Source organism: Corvus kubaryi, unplaced genomic scaffold (assembly GCF_017639235.1).
Source record: "Corvus kubaryi isolate FWS band 111438036 unplaced genomic scaffold, C.kubaryi_AGA036_p1.0 67, whole genome shotgun sequence".
Taxonomy (NCBI): Eukaryota; Metazoa; Chordata; class Aves; order Passeriformes; family Corvidae; genus Corvus; species Corvus kubaryi.
This window is the reverse complement of record NW_024582055.1, coordinates 6766999-6788252: the sequence shown is the minus strand read 5'-3', so window position 1 is coordinate 6788252 and position 21254 is coordinate 6766999. Positions and strand designations below refer to the sequence as shown.

Here is a 21254-nt window from a genome sequence, read left to right as displayed (position 1 = left end):
CAGTGCAATCCAGTTTCACTGAACAGATCCAGTGTCACTGGATCCCTGCTATTCTGGACTTGGCTTACTCTTGTCAGTCTATGACCCTTTACATCTGTGTCCAAGTTTCATATTTTTGAGTCTTGCTGCCTTCATTTAAAAGAGGAATAGAAGATGCACTAATATATTCTGCCATTTGCAATTCCCAGAAAGGAAAACAGTTATTTCTCATAGAGGTAAATAAAATTCAGCAGCAACACGGACATAGGTGCTGCTCATTCTCAAAAGAAATCTCTTCCTGGATTTCTACTGCTTGAAGAGATACTGAAAATGAGCCTTTGAGACTTGAACTTCAGTCTCATGGACTGACTAGAGTACAGGAGAGGTTTCATTATGTAGGAATATTTGGATAAGACTTAGTAGATGTTTTTCAGCCACTTGACAGACTAGGTTGTCTTTTTTTGTGCCCTACATTGTATAAAAGCTAAAAAAAAGGAAAGGATAAAAGTTCTGGGAACTTGAGGTAGGGGGAGCTCATTATTTATCAGGAAGTGTGGGTGACAGCAAAGTGCAAACTTTGTGAAAAACAAGATACTGATGTTTTTATTCACTTTGATTAAGCGAGATGCCAGTAACTGTCATGAATGTTGGAGAAGTGCACATTATGAAGCACACAGAAGGGGCATTTTTGAGCAAAGACACTTCATCCCAGTAATGTTGCTGTCTTGTAATAGGATCAAAGAAAGGGTCATGTGGTTTTTGATAAACAAAGTGTAGAAGTCCTTAATCTCATTCATTAGAGGCTAATTGATGAGCCATGGAGACAAAATAGTTGAGGAGGAATCTGAGGATGTTTTCCAGAAAATAGGACCAGTTTCTGAATAGCTGATTTCATAACTGAAAGTTAGCAATGAACACATGCATGCAGATTGCCACAGAGTTGGTTGTATGTGCAATTTGTTCCTAGCTCAACAATTGTTTTCAAGGCTCTTGCCAACAGCTTCAGTTTGAGAAGGATGAAATAGTATCAGATGCTGTGACTTCAAAAACTCGTCCTTGCAAGCACAGAGGCCTTCCTGATTTGTGTTCTTTTCCTTGTGCTTTACATTTTCCATCATGTCTACATCTGTGAGACTGTGCATAACAGCACAGCTGGGAGAGGGCAGAGAATAAAGCTGGGTTCTTGTATTGACACTGAGCACTGAATGATCTCTGGACACCCACTGGAGAGCTCACACAAAGTTTGAGTATACCCAGAGCTCCAGCTGATAGAGCCCTTCTCCCTCTTGTGCACAATAAAGTACTAGTGGCAGTTCAGAACATGTATAATTACGAGTAGCAGAAGAGGAGAGATTACTCCTGAAATCCTGTGGCTCCTGGTCAGCAGTGGAAGAAATGAGTTTAACTGAACAGGCACTATAATTTAAATACCTATTTTGTCCACAGCTGTCTGAGCATGAGATGGCAGGAGGGTTAATGGGATTTAGCTTCTCCCAGTTTTCCTAGAAGAATACTGCCCAAGCTGCCAGTTCAGGGCAGGAGTAACTGAATGTTCAACATGGTGGCAATTTCCCATCTCCTCAGTAAGGATCAGATTTTTCCTTTCTTGGCTTCATAAAATAGTTTTAAACATAAAGCTCTTGGTGACGATCTGATTTCAAAACATAAACCTAATGTACTCGGTTAATGACAAGGGATATAAAAATATTTCATATTCTATCTACCCTACGAAAATTAACATTGCATTATACTGACTCTTGGCTTGATTTAACAATTTGAATTGCTGGCTGTTATGTAAAGTTGGATTTCTGTTCTATTCTTTGACCTGGTAGAAGGTGTATTGTAAATGGCACATCTGTTTTAAAAAGAAAAAAGAGAGAGAGAAAGGAAAAGCGTATGTGGACGACAACAACATGTACAAGCAAATGCTGCAAAATTCAATTAAGGCTGAAAGAAAAAATGTTGCACTAGGGAATGTCTACTGCAGAACAGGGGGACATTTTCTGTGCAATAGTCCTTCGAAGCATAAAGAAGTTGGTATCACACTTGTTAGATCATGTTGGGAATGCAGCCCCACAATTGTATGGAAAAGTATTGTTCTTTTTATTTGAAGAATGGGAAAAGGGATGTGATCCATTGTTTTTACAGGAAAAATCTAGACAACTGTAATGTCTTAAGGGCATCATTACACTCATAGAGATTTTTGCTTCTAGAGCTGTTTGAAGCTGGCTCATGTCCACACCAGTTGGAAATCATCACCATCTGAGACCTGGTCCAAAATGCAAAAAATTCTCTAAGGTCAGTGGTAGCTTTGTATGCAGAAGGAATTAATAATAAACCTTTCTTAATCGCTGGTCAGTGGCTTTTGTGAGAGTTCTCAGTTCAGTGCCCAGTGGATGCCTTCAGCAAGGGAAGCACCCAGCACCACCATAGGTGGTTTTGTCTGGTATCTTATCTGGGATACAGCCAGTGAGCAGGTACCTGATAGCTGTGGCCCTGAAATCACAGCCCTGAAATTCACTTGCCTCTTGCAAGTGAAGCTGTACTGAGTAAAATAAGAACATAGACTGTAATTAAAAACCTTCACAGAGAAATTAAACTGTTGAAAAGTATTTTAATATTCTGATCTGAGACTAAGAGGTAGGGACATTCTTCATTACTCTGCCAGTTCTATAAGTGCTTTTGTAATGACTGATTTATTAAAAACTGTAATGCACCTTGTCTCACATGAGTGCTGTCACTATGTTACCTTTGGAAGAAAGAGATGGAAAATGGATTTTTTTCAGTGTTTACATGGGTAGAGAGTAAGATACTGTGTTAGGAGACAAATTAAATTTGAGTTTGATCAGTTCATACCGAAAGCTGAACAAAATGGAAGGAGAATGGGAAAAATTAGCTTATTTGTTGTTAATTTACTGCTTTGGTGGTTTGAGCAATGGCTAATGTACCTGTCCGATGACTTAAGGACAAATTGTATTGGGCCTTTTCTGATAGCAAGTGAACATGTATCAACAATTCATGGGTTTTGAAACGTATTTTTCCCTAGAAGAAAGCATCAATTCCATACCATAGCTGCACATAAAACTTCTCACAAGATGCAGACCCTCGGCTTTCTGTCCAGTGTCAACAAAGTTAAATTCTTGCTCTGTGTATAAATGGACAGACTTGTCTCAGAAGTGGCTACAAAGGCAGAGAGTGCAGTGCATACGATGGGATGATGGAAGGAAAGAGAAATAGGATTCATTCTTTTGCTTAAATAACATTATCCACATCTGGCAGAAGTTGGGAAATGACACCTGTCCTAAAACACAAGAGCAGAGGCATTTGGAGGTGATAGGCTGGAGCTGTATATTGCGGCTATGGCAGTCTGCTAGCAAGGGAACCTCCCTCAGTACTCCTCCAGGGCCACTCTGCTGTGTGTGGCATCACCAAGTGGAAAATGGCAATAGCACGGTAACATACATTTGCACAAGGCATGAGATTGAGCACCAGAATCTACAAAGATGGATTTTTCATGAGAATGTGTCCCTGTCCAGCACAGTAATTCATCTTCATCTAATAAGATATAGAGCACAGTCAAGCATGCATAAATCATTCCTTGTTTGTTCTGTTTGTACTGGACGTGGATGGGATTAGAGTGCTTTGGACACCGTTTACATCAAAGAGGAGAAACACTGCAGCATTACCATAAAGTAGGAGAATGTTCCTTTGCTCCAGGCAAAACACACACCTCCATCAGACTGCAGTCTGCTTCAAACAGCAGGTAGTGTTTGGAAGAGCAAAATACTAATTCTAGACAAAGAATTAACTAATAATAATTAACTAATTAAAGACAAAGAATTAACTAATTAATAATTCTGTATGACTTGAGAAGGTCTGATAGTGCCCCTTAGTGAAAAACACCAGACACAAAAGTGTACTGAGGGGTGAGCTCCTCAGCAGAAATCCCAGCTCCTTAGTTCTTTGCTGGCTGTGGTGCTTACTTATGGTGAACTTGGGCCTTCTCTCTGAACTCAGCGTGGCTCAGCCTTCCCAGAGCATCCTGTGTCCAGGCCTCTGATCTGGAGTGCCACAGAGACAACTGCTGTGTGTACAGTGCAGCGTGCACTTGAGGCATTTGCAGAATCGATACTTCAGACACTATCGAGATAGTTACAAATCGTGTTGTAAGGCACAGTGGATTGTTACAGAAGCACAGTGGTGTTGTCGTGCCAGAGATACCGGCTCCCCCTGCTGCACTGAAGGATGGCAGGAGCATCCCTTACTGTTCACACACCCGTATAATCACAAATGCATGTGACACTTCAGGAGCAGGTAGTGGGCAGGGAGCCGCATCCAGATTTCGTGTGACTCCGCCCAGTTCTGCAGCTGCCTCTGTGCCCTGTCGCGTGGAGTGCGTGGCCCAGGAGCAGGCACGATGTGCAAGGGCTGTGGCACACAACGGGTAAATGAAATTAAGGTGGCAAGGCTGACATGCCAAAGCAGCATTTTCTAGGCACAGCTCCTAGGAAACTTCACAGGGAATTACATACAAAATTTGTGGCATTATAAAGCATTATAATTCACTGCTATTATATGACCACCAGCTGCTAGCTTAAAAACTACTACAATTTCTGCTCTAGAACAACCAAGCTGAAAGGTAGAATTAAACTCGTTGTGATGGGAGTCACCTTTTTCATATATTTGCACAATATCTAGTGCAGTGGGGCACTAATAACAATAGGAAGTTTTAGCTTTTAATTTTAATCTTCAGTCTGTCTGGGTTAGCATTTGCCTTTAAGGTGACTTAATATTTTGCAGGTAATTACAGTCTCTGGATCTTTGAAAAGAACTGTTTCTCTTGAGTTTTCTGAGTGGAATAAAATACTCTTATTAGTCTGTAACCTTTTTTTAAATCCCTCTCCCATATGATATTCATGTGGCATCACATATAACAATATAGGATAATACCCTGGATAATATGGGCTATCATGAATATTGATGAACAGGGTAATTAAGATCTCTGTGCCTGGTGCATGATTACATATGGGCAACCTATTGACGTAATTTCTTATGATTAAATCAAAATAATATATGACAAACGTAAGAGTTCTACCAGCATCTCTGATATTTCAATCCATTTCATGTTTGGGGAGAACTGAAATATTAATAAGCAGAAAGATCTGGTATTCAAATTAACTCTAGCAGGAAAGAAAACAATTTCCCCCTTTTTTTCCTTACCTGTTGACTTGTGGGACAGATGACAAGCTGATACATTTCCCTGGAGGCTAACATCTTGTGTTCCAGAATACAGGCTTTCATTAAAAAATGATGACTCGTGAGGAGATGTTCATATTCATGTGAACAGAGTGCAGGTGCTCATCTTCTCTAGTGCCTACAGACAGCCTGAAACAACCAATGTGACAAACAAACCCCCACAGCTGAAACAGCTGATAGCAACTTCAACATCAGCGATGAGGATTTATTCTGTGTTCTTGTGGGGTTTGGTCTCCCAGCACTATAAAAACTCTGGGGTCCCTGATCGATAGATGCTCTTAAGCCATCAAGGCCAGTCTACCACTGTAATGAACAGTATCTCATGGTCACTGAAGCTCCATCTCAAAGTTAACCACGCTTTTTGCCCTCACTGCTCACAGAACAGGTCTGCTTCACCCTGGTGATTTAGGAACTTTTTCTAATTTCCATGCTAATTTTCTGCACCAGTTTTACCAAATCATTATTATACCAAAAATCTAAAATCTTTTTCTTAAATACTTGTTAGCTACCACTGCATATTTATGTCTCCCCCTCGAGTGCTGCAGCTCCACCACCTCTCAACCTTCATCTCAACTGTCGTGGGACAGGCTGGGTATTCACCTGATCATGGGAACAGCTCTTCCCTCCACCTCTTCCACTTGGAATCACTTCCCTTGAACTTTAACCAGCCTTCAAAATGAGGGTGTACCTCAGCCATATGAAATAGCATCAACACTTCCGTATTTCCACTTCTTCTTTTCCTCTCTAAGCTTGCAGTATTTTCCAGACAAATCACTTTGGCAGCTGACAGACATTCCCTAACTTTGACTGGTACCCACGTCCTTTCTCACCTCAGTGATTCCCAGCTGATGAGCTCTCAGTTTGGAGCAGACAGTCATGTCATTGATCCTGCAGCGTTACCTTGCATGCTGAGTAACTTTCCACTCCTGTGCAAACTCCTCTGGTTATTGCTCTTTGTTTGTTGCCACAGGGAAGCAGGGCTGTGCTTTGGGTGCTGTGTGTTCCAGGAGCACAGAAGGCAGGAGGGATTTATTTATATAGAAAAAAGGGAAGGGTGTGAGGAAGTTGAAGGCAGTGCTAAAGCATGCTGCTTTTCTCTTAAAAAAAGTCAGCTTAATTACCCACGTTCTCCAGGGTTACTTCTGTTAAGGGAAAGGAAAGATGAAATTATGATGATTTTTCCAGCTGACTGTAAATGACATTCTGCTTCAGGAAGTATTTGGATTATTGCACTGAAGTGCTAGGTATAGCGGTTCAGTGTTTTCCCTCTTTGCAAATTACAAGACTTTTTTAGAACTTTTCCTTTGTTATTGGTGGAGAAAATGAATTGATTTTAGGGTAACAGTACAAGTTCTTCTTAGCCCTATTTTATTACATATTCTAAAATCAATTCTTAACAGAAGTTTTAATTCCACATTACTTACTTTAAAAGGGCAAAGATGCTTTAGATTGTTGATTGTGCTTATAGACACTTGGTTTCTTTTTAATTTTCTTCCATCCCCATTATCCCTTTCCTGTAACCAATTTCAGTATTGCTAAGGCACTTTCACTCAAATTGACATACATTCAAAACAACACACTAAAATTAATACATTCTGAACCTATGCTGCTATTTTTTTTGCATATTTATTAACTTGGAACCTCTGAACCTGATACAATGGGAAGGAAGAGTCTTTTCTCTCTTTTCATAAGCAAATTTCCTGGTAGATTGCAACAGAAAAGGCTCAGTCCTCCTCATTAATGGATCTGTCTTACATTTCACATGGCATGACTTGAGCAGTAACGGGTGGGTTTGCAGCTTAGAACAGACACACCTAATGAATTCCTGAGCTTCTTGAATTCCAGAGCTGCCCATTTGATCATCGTACAGAGATGACAATTGTCTCAATACCCTGATTAATGTGGAACAAAACATATTTATAACTATAGTTTATTCCAAGCCTGGAGATAAAACTGCCTTTCTGCTGCCAAGCAGTCAGCACCCACAGCATGTAATTAGCAACTTCCTTCCACTGGTTTGAAAGATATTACTACAATGTATGCAGATAGTGGGATTTTTTAGGCTAAGGTATTGAAAATTAAATAGAAGATACTGAAAAGAAACAATAAATGGGGTTTTCATCTGAAAGCTAGTGGCTTCTTAGAGGAAATCCATAAGCATGGCTGGCTTCCTGTATTGTTTGCTACAGAATAGTCATTACACACTTCACAAGTGAAGGGTATTGTAGTAACAATAACAGAAAAATGTAGTTCAGTTATAGACTTTGACAGTGTTGGGGTTTTTTTCTTCTCTGCCTCTTAGCTGATTACATTTTTGAACACAAGAATTTCTTAACTCTTAGGCCACATTTTTCTCCCCATTATATAGATGGAACTTGTAAAGAAAACCTTTCCTAGTTTAACAAGTTTCTGATTAATCCAAAGAGCATTATAAATCTACAGTTAGTCTGCCTTTTGACTAGTAGCATTTGTAATAGCTTTAAAAAAGTAATAATGAAATGACTAATAACAGACAATTGCCTTGCTGCTCCTTGTTTTCAAATACCTACCTGAATTTAATGGCTTCCTGGCAGAAAATGCCAAAAGAAATAATACAAATAAAAATTAGTGTTTGGTTAAAAGATGTCTCTAAACTTTGAAATGGCAGGACTAGATAAAGTATTTCTTTATTAATTGAAAACTGTTGCTATTAAAAGTAACACTCCAAACAACGACCTTTCCCTGGCTTATGGGATGATGCGCAGTGTAATCAATCTGTCCATTGTATAGAGCAATCTGTGGTGGGAGTTGTAGTAATGATATCATACCAAAAGCACCTAAATTTTGCACAGGTTTCAGTGGGACCAAGAATTCAGTTGCAGACATAGAACCATGCAACGGTTAGAACTGTTCCTTGCAGTAATAGCCTGAAAAATGGTAAGACCCTTAGACAAGGTGGAGTTCAGTTCATTTGAGAAAAAGAGATTGCTGATGGTGCAGAAGGAAGTAATACAGATGAAGACTTGAGCTGGAAGAAAAATATGAATGGGAAAGAGAACATTCACATGTAGAGGTCAGCAGTAAGAAAGGCAGAAAGCTGAGTCCTTAGTTCATGGTGCAGACTAGCAGTTGTCTAGATGTGTCTGTTTTGCCTGCAGTCCAGTAGGTTTTCCTCCTCCCTAATTTCTTGTCTGAATTTACTACTCATTTTCCTATTTTTTTGTGAGGTATCGTGTGCCAGGCAGAAATCTTGGCCAGAAGTGCAGTCAGTGGTGTCTTAAGATGTATTGCTCAAAGAATGGCTAAGACATCACCCCCAGTTCATGCTGCAATGACAGCTCAAGAGCAAAAAACCTGAAAAGTAGCACCGAGAAAGATGAAAGCTGTTAATATTCCTGCCAGAAGCACTCGGTGCTGCAGCTGCTGATGTGCAGTGCTGAAGCCCTCAGCTGTGAGGTGTCTAGCACATCTCTGTGAGCAACCAAGTGCTTCCGAGGACAAACGCTCTCCGACACGTTTCTGTCCAGGTTGGCCAGCAGCAACTTGAAAACAGCTGCTCAGAGAGAAGGGTAGGAGGAAAACCGTGAGTTTGAACTCACAGCTGAGAATTTCAGTCACTTCTGGTTGACTTCCACCCCATCCTTCATAGCCTGTTGTAGGAAAAATCCTTCGTAATAGAGAGTCCCCAAAACAAGACTGTATCAGGATATTCACCCAGTCGAGAAGCTTAATCTGGGAGAAAATCCCATTCTGTAGAATACTTAGAGGGCAACAGGATTTCAGATGGACTCTCTATTCCAGGGATTAATAACCTCATACATAGTAAGCCCTTGTGACAACAAGTTCTCTTTTTACTCTAAGTCTAGCTCATGGACCTTGCACTGTTTTGTAGCTTAGATGACAGTAAAATTTGGGGTATTTAGATTGTGTCATGAGAATAAAATGGAGAAAAAGAGAAGAAAGTAAATAACAGTATTCCTGAATTAAGAGCTGTAAGTTCTCCTGGTGTTTGGAAAAGCAACATTCATGTGACTGTAGCTTTTTTTCCTTTAAGTTTTTGCCTTGAGTTAGTCATAGAAAGGAAGGACAGATAAGTGCCAGTGATGGAGTTAATCCAATGTATTGAACTGTCAGCCATTAGGTGAGCTAACAATCACCGGGCAATTGTGAGGTAAATTAGCTAGATCAAGAGGGCACTTGTAAAATTTATTAATTTTATTTCCCATTTGTGAAAGCTAATGCAGTTCAGACAGGGAATCGTAACTCCCTCACCTGCAGTAATGGAGCAGCCCCATCTCCAGAGCGAGGGATGCAGTTATCAGTGAAAAATACAGTGGGACTAACTGTGTTTAACATAGGGTTAGAAAATTCAATAGAGAAAAGCAGCCAGGCTGCAAACACATTAACAGACATTCGCTAAAGATTTTAACCCTACCTTGTCTGGACAAAATGTAATTGACCTCACGGAATTTCCACCCTTGTGCGCTACCTTTAGGTATGGCTGAGAAATCGGCCGTACCTAAAGCTGAACGGACAGCGAGGGATTTGGCGGGAGGGTGTGAGTTAAACTTCCCCCTCAGCGCGCCTGCAGCAGGCGCTTGCTAAATTGGTTTCGGAGGAGCGGGGGGAAAAAAAAAAAAAAAAAACCCATACTTTATTTAAGACGAGGGATTAAGAATCCCACAACTGAGGGAGTCGCAGCCCTCGTGTGGGAGGGGGCGCCGCAGGTGCCGTGAGGGGCGGACCCCGCAGGTCGCTGAGGGCGGGAGCAGCCTGAGGGCCCAGGGCTGGAGCCAGCCCCGGCCCGGCCGAGCCTCGGTGGAGGGCGGGCGATGTGGGAGGCGGCGCGGCGGAGCCCCCGCCCGCCCCTCGCCGGCGAGCGCGGCTCCTCCTCCGGGAGGGCGCGGCGAGGCTGCCGGGCGGTGCTGCACCCCCGGCGGCAGCCCCGCCGCACCTCCGCGCCCGGGGCGGCTCCGCGCCCGCCGGGTGCTGGCGGCTCTCCCGGAGGAGCCTCTGCGGAGGGCACAGAAGGCAACGGGATCTGCGGGCACCGCGCGGGGACATGTCGGCGGAGCGCGCCTGGAGGTAACGAGCGGGGCGGGCGGTGCCCGCGGGCCCGGCGAGGCGAAGCCGCACAACTCCGCGCTCCCGGCCCCGTTCCCCTGGCAAAGTTGTGCCCGAGCTGCTCGCAGGCTCCCGCTCCCCTGCGGGCACCGCCCGGGCCGGGAACGCGGCGGGACGGGGCGCCTGCCCGGCGCTGAGGCTCCCGCTGCGGGGGCAGCGTTTGCGGGGTTGTTCTCACATGTTTCTTGGGGTTTGCGTTTGTTTTTCTTGTTTCCCGGCGCGCTCAGCATCTGCCTGGCGCGGTCCCCGCACCAGCCCTTCAGTGGCTGGGCTTTTCCCTTTCCCTCTTTCGCGGAGTTGTTCTGCGCGACGCTGTTGCCCTCTAGTGTTTGCGAGAATTTGTTATGGCTCTGCTGGGGAACAAAATTAGTCAGCCTAGTGCGGTAATTATTCCTAACTTCAGGTAGTTATAGCTGCTTGGATTCCCCAGATCCCATCAGAAATTGGTGTGTGTTGCTGCTCGGTTCAGCTGTCCCTTGCAAGCCCCGGGAAACGGCAGATAACTTTTATATTATTCAGTTCGCTACCTGATGTGCTGGATAATTTCTTCAGGTTTTGGTGTGGTGGGGTTTTCTCTTATTAATAAAATGGTAAGTGGAAGAAGTGGGGTTTCTCTCACTGTCAGCATCCCCAGTCAGGTCTCTCAGAAGAAAGCATCGTGAACTCTGCCTTACACTTGGCAGTTGTGGGAGAAAAGAGAGGGGAAGTAATGGTATGGGCATGGACCAGAGAGTGTGCTGGACATTTATCTCACAGACCTTGAGCAAATAATTTACTGTTTAGATAGTGATGTTTCTGCAATTGCTGGAAAATAGTAGGGTTTATCTCAGAAGAATTGCGCGATGTCAAGAGCTTTAAGATCTTTCCATAGAAAGTATTGTATGAGGGTAAAGTAGTAATCTTAAGACTAAATCAAACTTCTGTGTTCTGTTTAAGTCTTCAAAGCCTTTTTTAAAACTATTTTAAAATATTTTATATTTAATCTCTATAAATATTTTTTATTGACAAAGTGCAGTGCGTGAATCCCTGTCCTGTAAGTGTCTCTAGGTACTGCATTGGGCAATGCAGCATGGAGCTAAGGAGATCACAGGTACAATAGAAACTGAGAACTGCTTGCTGCAAGGACTTGGAAAAGAATTTCTATCCACCAGGATTGTTGTTCTGCCTAAGCCTTTTTTTTTTTTTTTTTTTTTAGCAGCTGGGAGAGAATGTAAGTCCTTCAATATTCACACATTCCAGGGTTTGTTATGTGATACTGAAGGGTCCCAAAGACTTCTCTTGACAGTTCACATCTTACATCACCATCTTTACAAGTAGAAAATGTCTTTTTAATATGCAGTTGTAAGGTCTCATTTTCAGCCTGGATTTGCTTGTTTGAGCTGTTGCTGCTTGAATACTTTAGTCAGTAAAATAATGCTGTAAGTAGGGATACTCGGTGTTTGGCCTCTACTTTGGTATTTTCATAATTGCTTTAAAAATCTGAGAACTGCTGTTTCATCCCAGGTTTGGTTGTGTTCAGTTGCACTTTGCTGCTTCCTACCATGTCATTTGTATATCCAAAGATTCCCGTTTTAGTAACACTAATACGACTTCTGAATACTTCCTCTAAAGTCATATTTCATAGCGACTGGCTAGAGCAGACCTTTATGTTCAAAGCAGTGAAGTAGCATTTTAATCAGTGGAGATTTAAATGTCTGTAGTAATATGCTGAACAATATGCCTCTCTTTTTATCTGCTCTTCATTTAAAACTCATCCTTCATGTAATATATCACCAGCATGTCACTAGCACTGTGGTAGCGTCCAGGTTGGTAAAGAACAGAATGAGAATGTAGTGATGGGGATTATTAGAAGAAAGTTATTAAAAGTATGTCCCCAGACAAATGTAATATACCTGAATAATACTGATGACTACTCAATCCAGAACTAGCTCTGTTTTAGTAGTCCTTGATGAAAAGGATTCTTGTTACCCTTTAACAGTATGGTTTTTTTATATAAGTATGACCCAACTTTATTGTTTCTAATCAAGGATCACAGTAAACAGTTATCCTAGCACAGGCCTGAGTAAGACTAAACCAGATTTTTCTTACTGGGTTTTGAAAAATTTGATTTGAGAACAATTTCTCACTTATTTATGGATATTTTAGCTTAGCCCAATGCTTTAATCTTGATAGTTTTTAACACAGCGGAAAAAAGTTTCTTGCAGTTTTAAAAATTGTGTTGATACTCATGATTCAACTTTAATAGATTTTTATAAAATTCTGCACAATTTTATGTGCCTGTGCAGGTACCTAGTTTCTTACTTAAGCATGTGTTCTTACTGGATTGAGAACCCCTGTGAAGAACTTAGTAGGCTGTATTCCCAGCCAGTGTTGTCTCCTGGAAGAGTTTCCATTAGGGTTATCATGCTGAAATGATCTACAGAAGCCAAGAATTTGGTCAGTTATGCTTACCAATGAAACAACAAACTAAAGAAAGCTGCAAGTGCTAGGAACTCACCAGGCTCCTTATGGTGTGCTTCAGGTCTTTGGAGTTCCTTACAGTATTTGTTCTGTCATCGGTGCTGCTTTGTTAGTGAATTAAAAATAACCAAAACAGAACAAGGAGAACAAATTATAAACTCCCAAACCAATCCAAGCTGAAGAACTCTGTTCAAATGCATGTGTTTCATGCTGGTTGCCTTCAGATGCCTGTAATTGCGACTGCTCAGCAGTGCTGCTCATAATGGTAACTCTTCTGCTTGATAAGGTGATATTTCTTTCCTGTACCAACAAGATTTTTATGTGAACTAGTCCTGGGCTGCAGAAATCACTTCTACAGTAGACAGGAAGAACACTGAGTCTTGCTGTCCATGTTCATAATAAAATGCAAAACTTGCTTCCATGACTCAGCTTTCTCTCAGCAGGATCTTCTCCTCCATAGTGAGTCTGTAAGTTAAAAACCAAATTCTGAATATTCAAAGATGCTAATTTTCATCTTAAAGGGAGCATTTTGATACCTCCTACTTTGAACAGCAAAGGTAAAAGGTTCTGGTCTGAATTTTAAGACGGTGGCATGAAAATGCAGATTAGATCAAATGCAGGTTGTAGGAGCTCAAATGTGGGTTCTTCTAAAACAATAAGGTTCTAGATAAAAAACCAAACAGATTTTATTGCTTCAAACCATGGAAAAATACCATACAAATTTATTTAATAGGTAAAATTTATTTCAGCAGCACCTTTATGGAGCCTTGGATTCATATCATATCTGACACCTGTTTTCAGGTGCTCTGAGATAACAGGTGGGACCATATCCCCCTGTCACTGAACTCCACATGACTGTTGAAACCAAAGAGCTGAGACTGCTCATGTCATCTGTGGGTCTTTTTCATGTTTTTTCACTGAAACAATACTAACAAGCTTGTACTCTTGTGAAGACTTTCTAGAGTCTTTTTTCTTTTCTGTAAGCCTTTTTCTTATACTTGGGTATTTTTTATTGATGTTCAAGCTATCATGACTTCTCCTTTCTTTGTCATGAAAGTAAGACTCTGCAAGTACTGTCCTCTTCTGAAATGCTGCTTCTCACAGCTTACTCACTGTAGGTGCATTCTGAATTACACCTTTTGTCTGGTTTTACTGTAGGAAGTGATAGGAAGCAAGGACCATTTTCCCTGAATCCAGGTCTAAAGATGTGATAAAGGTCACTGTTATGGCCTCCATAGATCCCACAGTGCGTGGTGTGTGGTGCATCCCAAAGATGTCACTGTCAAGGGGGGGTGCATTACGAGTTATTTTAGCATGTTGCTGTAATACATCACTAGAATATCCAGCAAGTCCTGTTGCTCAGGGGGAAATGCTGCTGTCCCTCGAGGAAAGCAGCTGTACCTTGTCAAGGCTTTGAGACTGTGTTGTTACTATAAAATGTGTGTTCTCTTCATGGTTTTTGTTTTCTTCTTTCTATGTTGTTTTGAACTCCTGCCGTACAAACCAGTCCTTAAGCAAGTGAAAATTACATAACATCAAGCTGATACAAGAGAGTGTGCATTTAAAACTTGTGCCTTGCTCTGTTCCATCTCCTCACTGTCTTCAGCAGGGAGTGTGCCAAGTCTGGCTGTGTCCTGCTGTGTCTCAGAGAATTCCTCATTCCTCACAGTCAAACCTCACATCTGTCTTGGCATTTCCAGCCACTCCTCCTTACAGCTGCACTCTGCAGCCCCAGGGGGTACCTGCAATTAGGAGCTGAGGGTACAGTGACAGGGCTTTTCTTGAGGAAAACAGGTTTCTGGGCTGGCTCCAGATTTTTGTCTCTGTGGAGTGGCGTTAGGAACCGTGTCCTTGCTGCAAATGTTTCTTGGGTTGCAACCATTCTCTAATACCCAGTTCAAACAGCTCTGTCTCATCAGCCCTTCCTTGCTATGAGCTTAGGTCGGTGTCAATTCTCATTTTTTTCATATCTAGACCAGCCAGGTCTGTGGTTATCAACAAGAAGGAGGTGTATGTACAGCTTTTCTACAGAATGCAGTCAGTGTTAATTTTAGGCACTAAAATTATGTGTTTCTTGGCATTCAGGCAGCTGAATTGGAAATGCAAAATGAAGAGAACCCTTCGTGTGTGTAATGAAAAATCATCTGTCTGGAAACCTCTCTCTGGTGTTACTCATTCAGGATGGAGCTTCTCTTTGTCACCTGACTTGTTACCATATGAAATATGCCATCTAGACTGATACTCTTGGAGCTAGTGCAGCAAGGGTTGGACATTTCAATACTTAGGAATGTTCTTTGAGTTCTTCTAAAGGTACTTTCACAGGTCTTTATGCATTCTTTAATTTCTTTCCAGATATATGCCTCTAGAAACCGGGAAGCTGGGGGTTATGTTTTTTTTGTCTAACACTGATTAGTGAGCCTGGGTGAAAGGCAGGTCTCCTGCCTAAAAACTTTGAGCCGGACCTTGTGCAGCTGCAGGTAAGGTTCAAGGCTGTGTGTAAGTCCTTCCAGAAGAGAAGGGGTTGATAAACAGGTATCTGTGAGTAGAAGGTGAGGAGAGTAGAATCTCTGCAGACAGCAGGAATCTTGCTGTGAATCTTAACTATGAATGAGACAGCTCACATACACCTGCTCTTCATGCTGAATTTTGCGATTTTGATGAATAGGATGCCTTGTAGTTTCTTTTTCCCCTCATCTGATTTTTCTCATTTATTTTTACTTTATGCTCATCATGGCACTAGGAAGATCTGTCTTCGGGATTTAATTAAATTTGTGGACATTACACAGGTCCCATTAAGTACATCATAATTTTTAGCTTTTTTGAAAACCTGAAGTGAAAGACAAATTTGCTTACAATGTAGGATAAAAACAAACAAACAAACAACCACGTATGGAAGGATTAAGCTCTCATTTGGGAAATGACCATGTTAATGCCACACAGGTACTTTATCCTAATCCCATTTCCAGATGGGCCTGGGTGCATACTACACTGCAGTTACAATGGCGTGTTCTAGATTTTCACGCGCTTAACATTTTTCAAAATCTGCTTTGAACCTTTGGTTATGAATTATGATCGTTATTTTATGCTTGTCACACCATCCAGTTGTTTTACTAGGGAGTTTTGACAGCAGTTGTACTGCTGGCTTGAAAAATTACTCTTTCCTTAAGTACAAGATAGAGCATAAGTATATCCTTAGGTGGTGTGCCTGTTAAGTTTAGCTTTTGATTTATTACTTTCTCTTTTCAAATTTAAGAGCTTGATTATTCTGTGGGGTTTTTTTAATGCAAAGACATACGAAGTGCTTCTAACAATTTGCAAAACTACACAATCCAGTAAAATGCTTTGTTTTCCTGTAATGTTGTAGGAAGGAAGTTTTGCTTTAAAAACACTCCTATAGTAGATACAATACAGAGAATATTAGTATATGTTTATACAACAGTTAAGATGTGCCTGTTTTGTTAAGAACTCCTCCTTGGTTCTTTGAAAAACTACTACAAGATAGAATTTGTTTAATCATGTTCCCCCAGCTTTTTAGGGGCAGAAGGAAGAAGGTTATAAATTTTCTTCAATATTTGAGTTGTTAGCAGTTGTCTACTTGGAGTTAACTTTTATCTTTGGGTAAAAAGAATTTCTAAAACATAGTAAATTCTTAGCTTTTATGTCTTGCTTTTCAGTGCCTCTGGTGTGTACCCTACTTTATTTGATCCACTGAGTTGAGGAGCCTGTGAGATTTAGAGACCTTGAAATGCATGTGGTAACTAGCTGGGAGCAGGAAGAAATACAATATTGCAAAATTTTGAGCTGTTGGTCCCCAAACCTCTGGCTGGCAGTGATTTCTTTTCTCCCCATTAGTTTAAGTGGATGATATTTCACAATTGCCTCAATTAAGTCTCTGATTTTCTTTTCTTCTAGACTATACCTTCGGTAAAGCTCTGTGGAAGATAGATGTGTGTGCTGCAATGGTGACATAAATATTTCAGAGGACTGGAACAAGTTGTTGAGAATCTGTTTGTTTTTCATGCTGCTGTTGAGAGCTATCTAAGGCAAGTAAACACCATGAGTTTTATCCTGAAACTTCACAGACATTTTCAAAGAACAGTAATTTTGCTGGCCACTTTTTGTATGGTGAGCATAGTTATTTCGGCCTACTACTTGTATAATGGCTACAAACAGGAAAATGAACTTCCTGAAACGTCTTCAGAAGTGGAATGTGGTGATCCTCAACTGTTGCCATACAAGCTGATGGAGATGAAGACCACGAAGCCAATTGATCCCCTGAGGACAGAACTTGTAGTGCTGGTGTTTGTGGAAAGCCAGTACTCAACGTTAGGCCAAGATATAATAACCATTCTGGAATCTAGCAGGTTTCAGTTTCACATTGAGATTGCATCTGGGAAAGGTGACCTCCCAGTGCTTATAGACAAAAACAAAGGCAAATATGCTCTCATAGTATATGAAAATATTCTAAAGTATGTGAATATGGACTCTTGGAACAGAGGCCTTCTAGATAAGTACTGTACAGAATATGGTGTAGGCATGATTGGATTTCACAAAGGCAATGAGAACGGCTTGCAGAGCTTTCAGTTGAAGGGTTTTCCTTTCCATGTCCACAGCAATCTGGGTATTAAGGACTGTTGCATTAACCCTCATTCCCCACTGCTCCATGTAACTAAATCTTCTAAGCTTGAGAAAGGGCCCTTGCTTGGAAATGACTGGGCTGTTTTCCAGATTAATCACACAGCTTATCAACCAGTGATATTTGCAAAAGTAAAGACACCAGAAAACATTTCTCCACCTGCTGCTGTAAGTGCTCTCTATGCCACGGTAATTCATGACCTGGGGCTCCACGATGGGATTCAACGAGTCCTTTTCGGAAATAACTTGAATTTTTGGCTGCACAAGCTGATTTTCATAGATGCCATCTCTTTCCTCTCTGGAAAGAAGCTCTCACTGTCCTTGAATAGGTACATTCTGGTTGACATAGATGATATCTTCGTTGGCAAGGAGGGAACAAGGATGAACACCAACGATGTACAGGTAAAGTATGTGCACAAACTAATGGTCATTACAGCAAAGTGGGGTTTTTTTATCTGCAAGTGTGAATAGTTTTTCGTAGTTGGAACTTCAGGGCTGAACCCGGGAGCTGTTCATATTTAATGCACATGTTGAGAGTCTTACAAGCGGGAGGTAAATGTGGTGAGCAACAGTAAATGTCAGCATAAATTTGAAGGGTGAACTGGGTTATTGGCTGTTTGAAATAGGCTTGGATGTCAGGAGTTGCTTGCAGCATTTCACCTCTCTCATCTCTGTTTTATGGCACTTGCTTGCAAGGAAGGTTGGTGTTAATATTGGTCTTAAAAGCTCATTCTGTCACTAAAGGACTTGACAGCTTCCATTTTAACATTTGGAGTTGTGCATTCCTGGAGGTTCTTTTCTACTCTGTTGTGCTGTTCAAGTGAGTTGATAGTTGTTGGTCAGTAGCAGTAACAACATTATTTCTTCCTTGCTTTTTGTGGGGAGTGTCCCAAAGCAGGTAGCTGGAGGTCCCCTTTCTCAATTTGGTCCGGAAGGTAAAAATCTGTAACATGATGGTTGTTGCCCTGTTTGTGCTAAAAATAAGGGAGAATGTTTTGTTAGAACTTTGTTAATGGAATGAGGAACTGCAAGAAGCAAAGACAAGGGCAGCGCTGCATGCAGTGGGTTATTTTTGTTTCATTTTTAACTAAATTTTTGGGGGTTTTTTCAGTGTTAATGTATTTGTCAAGCTACTGTAACTCTGCATACAGTGCTTCCTTAAAGAAAAGGTTTGACCCCGCAGCTAAACTTAAATTTCCCATGAATTTGCAGCATACACTCTTTCCCAAACCATGCTCTGTACATGCAATTATAAATGAGATTTGCCTCCTTGTTAAGTAGGTGTTTTCCTTAGGCAAACAAATTGCATGGGAGAGAGCAGAAATTAAGGTGAAACTCAACAAATGGTTTTCCTGTGGAGAACACGATGGCAGTGTTTGAGTTAGGTGAGTGAGCATGCTTGGAGAATCTCCTAAATGCAAAGTCAGATGGCAGGAAAAAAGTCAGATCTGACCAACATCACTGGCAGAACCTGCGTTGTTGTGCAGAAGCAGCACTTTCTGGTAACAAAGTGGGTGAAATAGAGCCTGAATAAATCCATCGCCGTGTTGTACAATAGCAGTTGGAGACAGCATGTTTTGTATTGTTTCTCTTTGCAAGTGACACCTTAGGATTGTGATTTTAACATAAGTTAGGATGTTTAATTGCCAGAGTTACATACCAGAAACAGGAGACTATTGAGACAAATTTGATTACAGCAGATACAGAAGGATAAACCGTATCGTTTGGGGAAAATAATTTGCAGTATGTCAGAAAGTAATCTTCCCAAAATAGAACTGTCATATTAAATAGAAGTAATATCCAAGTGGAAATAACTTTTAAGTAGCATAATTTCATTTGTACAGATCTGTGTTCTGAAACAATGGAATCTGAAAAAAGTGTTCCCTTCTGATTCTTCATCTCCTTATAGTTAAAATGGTGTATTAAACATGTTGTTAGGGCTGTCAGATGCAATGTATCTTCATTACTATTAATATCAAAGGAGTTATCCTCTGTGGCACAATGACATGTGGAAGGAATGAAACAAAGTCAATTTGCAGTAGTTGGAAATACATTATTGTAAAGTGTATTTGCAGATAAATGACATCTCATTAAACAGGAGTTTTACTGAGTTCTGCTGCAGTGACTGTGACGGAGAATTGGGTGCTGCGAGTGTGAAAAGAGGTTCTAAATGTAGACTTTGTATAATTTCAGTGCTCGAGATTAGCTCATTTCCACTAAGCTTACATTTTAAATACGGGCAATATAGAATTGAGCAGGATGCTCTCCTATGGTTTAATTTTGTTTGACATGTCTCCTAGTTAATATTCTCTGGATATACTCACATCTGGTAGAGCTGTGAGCTGGAGGAGAGTAGGGTGAATGTTTCTATCTATATTCTATCAATGCAAATCAGTCTAAACCTTAAGGAACCTCCCAACAGCCGGAAGACCTTTAGGGTTGGTTCTGATGCTGTGTGGGTAGGACCGAGTTCAGAAGCTGGAAGGTTAATGCACAACCAATAGCAAAAATCAGGTGGTCATCTGGTCCAAATCCCCTGCTCAAGCTGGATCATGGCCAGGTGCCTTTTGACTGTCTCCAAGGAGAGAGATTCTGACTGCATGTAAGATTGTGGTTTCAAAGGAATTTCTTCTTTAGATACCTTAAGTAGATTTGCAAAGTGGCCAGAATAGTTAATATTTGGAGGCTTAACTCATTAAGGCTTAACTTCCCTCTCCTTTACAGTGTGTCAAGTGGAGTTGAGCACTTCGAAAATTGCTATTACAAGGTTTAATGGTCATTTTTTATCAGTATTATATATTGACCTCAGAAGAGGTCAAATTAAAAGCAGGCCCTCTAAAATGAGTGTCTTCTGTACCTCTAAAGAGGAGGCAAAGTGGTGGTACTTCAGCTTGAGTACCTTTAGTGTCAGGAGCGCAAGTATAAAGAGCCCTTCTGAAAATCTTTTACAAACATAGTGTATCAACCTAAATACTCCTGTAAATGCTTTGTTTTGTTAAACAACAGATTAAGTTTATTCTAGTTTCACCACAGCTTCTTCAATTAAAAAAAAAAGGACCCGAGCTACTTGAAACAGTGGTTCAGATTTTTAGAGTACATGTTGCAGATTTGCCCGTCTCTGTGTAATGTCTAGGCTGATAGAAAATAGTTCTTCCATGTAAGATACTGAGTGGCTGTCACTGTGCATCAACAATAACCATCCATCTTCATATTTGTTTACTTTATCTTCCTCTGGTATAATAGAAATAATGGAAGAGAATGTTTCCATGGTCTAATTGCCTCCCACTTTGAAAGTAAGCTTGGTAATAACAAACTCAACATTCATATTTTAGTAAGTTTTTTCTCTCCTGTTGTCTGTCAGGCAGGAGGGACCATTATGCTGTGACAATATTATATTTTATTTTCCTCATGTCTTTTAGAAAGACTTAAGAGCCTGTGCAGTGCAAATAATTCATTTAAATGGACATACAGAGAGTAATCTATCTAGATATCCACGGCGCAATTTTATCTTAATAGACCATGATTGCCCTGGCTGACAGTCTACTAATTTAACATCTCTTTTTGCTACAGTTACTCTTTGTGAAATTTTTATTACTATAAAGCGTGAGATTTTTCAAGGGAGAAGCAGATGATAAAAGGGGGGAAATTAAGTGTGATTTTTTTTTTTTTTCCTGATGACAGTTTGTTCAGTGCTGGTGGTCTAGGCCATCTACCTTTCCCTTTATTTCCCCAATACATGCACTTTCTGTAGTTCCTTGAGAGTTAATCAATTTCTCCAAGTGAAAAATTAGAACACTGCCAAATTATTTTTCCCTAATAAG

At 40.9% G+C, this 21254-nt stretch overlaps 1 protein-coding gene across 3 annotated transcripts in view; it reads left to right on the top strand.

Moving 5' to 3' along the window:
• Positions 1-21254, top strand: part of LOC121674319 (bifunctional heparan sulfate N-deacetylase/N-sulfotransferase 3) — a 110511-nt gene that overhangs the window by 44018 nt on the left and 45239 nt on the right. For 2 of the 3 annotated variants that reach the window (XM_042048567.1, XM_042048565.1), the window contains exons 1-2: positions 10127-10299; positions 16711-17835. In XM_042048567.1, coding sequence (XP_041904501.1) covers positions 16855-17835 — 981 coding nt within the window. In that variant the 5' untranslated portion in view covers positions 10127-10299; positions 16711-16854. Of the gene's footprint in view, positions 1-10126; positions 10300-16710; positions 17836-21254 lie in introns of those variants that run through there. The other variant, XM_042048566.1, reaches the window with a different exon arrangement.